This window comes from Tupaia chinensis, unplaced genomic scaffold (genome assembly GCF_000334495.1).
Source record: "Tupaia chinensis unplaced genomic scaffold, TupChi_1.0 Scaffold000045_1, whole genome shotgun sequence".
In the NCBI taxonomy this organism is placed as follows: Eukaryota; Metazoa; Chordata; class Mammalia; order Scandentia; family Tupaiidae; genus Tupaia; species Tupaia belangeri.
Genome location: NW_006159501.1, coordinates 7,860,827 through 7,862,398, shown reverse-complemented (window position 1 = coordinate 7,862,398; position 1,572 = coordinate 7,860,827). Strand labels below are relative to the sequence as shown.

The window sequence follows — 1,572 nt, the reverse complement described above, 5'->3', positions numbered from 1 at the left end:
GCCCATGCGAGGGACGGGGGGCGGGGGGGGCACCCCATGCCAGGTGGGAGAGGTCAGGATGGACGGGGTGAGGTCAGAGGGGCTCGCCCTTTCCCCAGTGTGCACGGGAACAAACAGATCTCCCTGCTCTAGACAAGAAGCCCCCAGGGGCCAGTGGGTGGTGTGGTGGTTAAGGAGTCTTGGACCTGGTGGCTTGCTCTCTCACTTTCTCTCTCTCTCTCTTACACTCTGTCCCTCTCTGGTCAAATTAAAAATAAATAAATGTATGTACGTATGTTAAAAAAAAAAAGTTGCCCTGAGATGGTGAACAGGTCGGGTCAGAGCCCTCGGAATGGACACCGACCCCGGGAGACACGCCAAGAGACCCAGAGTCCACTACTGAAAGAATTTTTTTGGCGGAAATAAAGTAAATATAAAAATATAAAGGGTTTTGAAATACTGCTGTCTAGATTAACACCAGCTTCTCACAATGTCCCCACCCTAACTCCAGAATGGACTGCCTGTCTGTAAGATGCTTTTGTCCTTAGTCCCCAAAATACTGTCAACTGAACTCCACGGGTTCTCCTGTCTTTCCACCTGAAATCCTATTATGGGGGTTATTATGCATGCGCGTGTTTCCTAGGCAGGTGATAAACACTTGTTGAATTCATGGAGAAGGAGCGAGGTCACTGACAGGGACAGTAGAGGACACGAGTGACCCGGGGAGACCCACAGATACCGGGGATGAGCAGCAGAAAGGGCACGGCGTGGGGAGGGGCGGGCCGGACTCGGAAGGCAGCCGGGAAGCTCACGTCTACCTCCTGTCTAGGGCCCTCCAGGCGCCATCAAGCCTGCACCCGCGCATCTACCTGTTTTGCTTTCTGGCCTGGAACTCCACCCACCATTTAAAAGGGGATTCCTATGAGGAAAATGCATGCTGTGGTGTAATCGCCTCCTAAGTAGGGACCTTTAGTACTCCTTTGCCCCCAATTACTTTTATATCTTAAAAACACATGGCGGAGCAAACACTTCCGGAACATTCTCCAGAGAACACGGAGGGAACCCTCTTCAAGCCCTCCACTCCCCTATCCAAGAGACACTACGGTCATGAGCACCGGGACTCACCCCCACATTTTCTTTTTGTATTTGTCTGCCAACTTCAGAAGAACTTCCAAGTAAGAATTTCTGCCTGCAGCTCCTGATTTAAACAGACAACATTTTGAAAGGTAAACGCAAAGGATCCACAAAGCAAAGCCACCTGGTGTCCCCCACGACCACAGAGCGGCTGGCGACAGCATGCGCTCGGCTCACCCGTGTCGAGGATGTGGGGCAGCACGGCCACCACGCAGAGCTGGTGCTCCTCACATGTCTTCTTGGCGACATCCTCGTTGACGATCTGTGGGCCCAGGGGACAAGCGGTGGTTGGAGGGGTGCACGACACAACACCCAAAGGGAAGTCTAAAAACGGAGGCGGCACCGCCGCTTCCACGGAGAGGCTAGACAGGCTTCTCCCAGACGTGCTTCCCTGAACTGAGACAGCAGCAGCCGTGCTCCCTGAGAGGGCCCCGCTGCCCCCAAACCCGCGTCTGTGCA

The 1,572-nt window shown here is 53.9% G+C and overlaps 1 protein-coding gene across 2 annotated transcripts in view; it reads right to left on the bottom strand.

The window, feature by feature from the left end:
• PDIA6 (protein disulfide isomerase family A member 6) overlaps positions 1-1,572 on the bottom strand; it is a 26,617-nt gene that overhangs the window by 5,899 nt on the left and 19,146 nt on the right. For both annotated transcript variants that reach the window (XM_014589704.2, XM_027773489.1), the window contains exons 8-9: positions 1,291-1,375; positions 1,105-1,177 (exon numbers count right to left, since the gene is read on the bottom strand). In XM_014589704.2, coding sequence (XP_014445190.2) covers positions 1,105-1,177; positions 1,291-1,375 — 158 coding nt within the window. The remainder of the gene's footprint in view (positions 1-1,104; positions 1,178-1,290; positions 1,376-1,572) is intronic.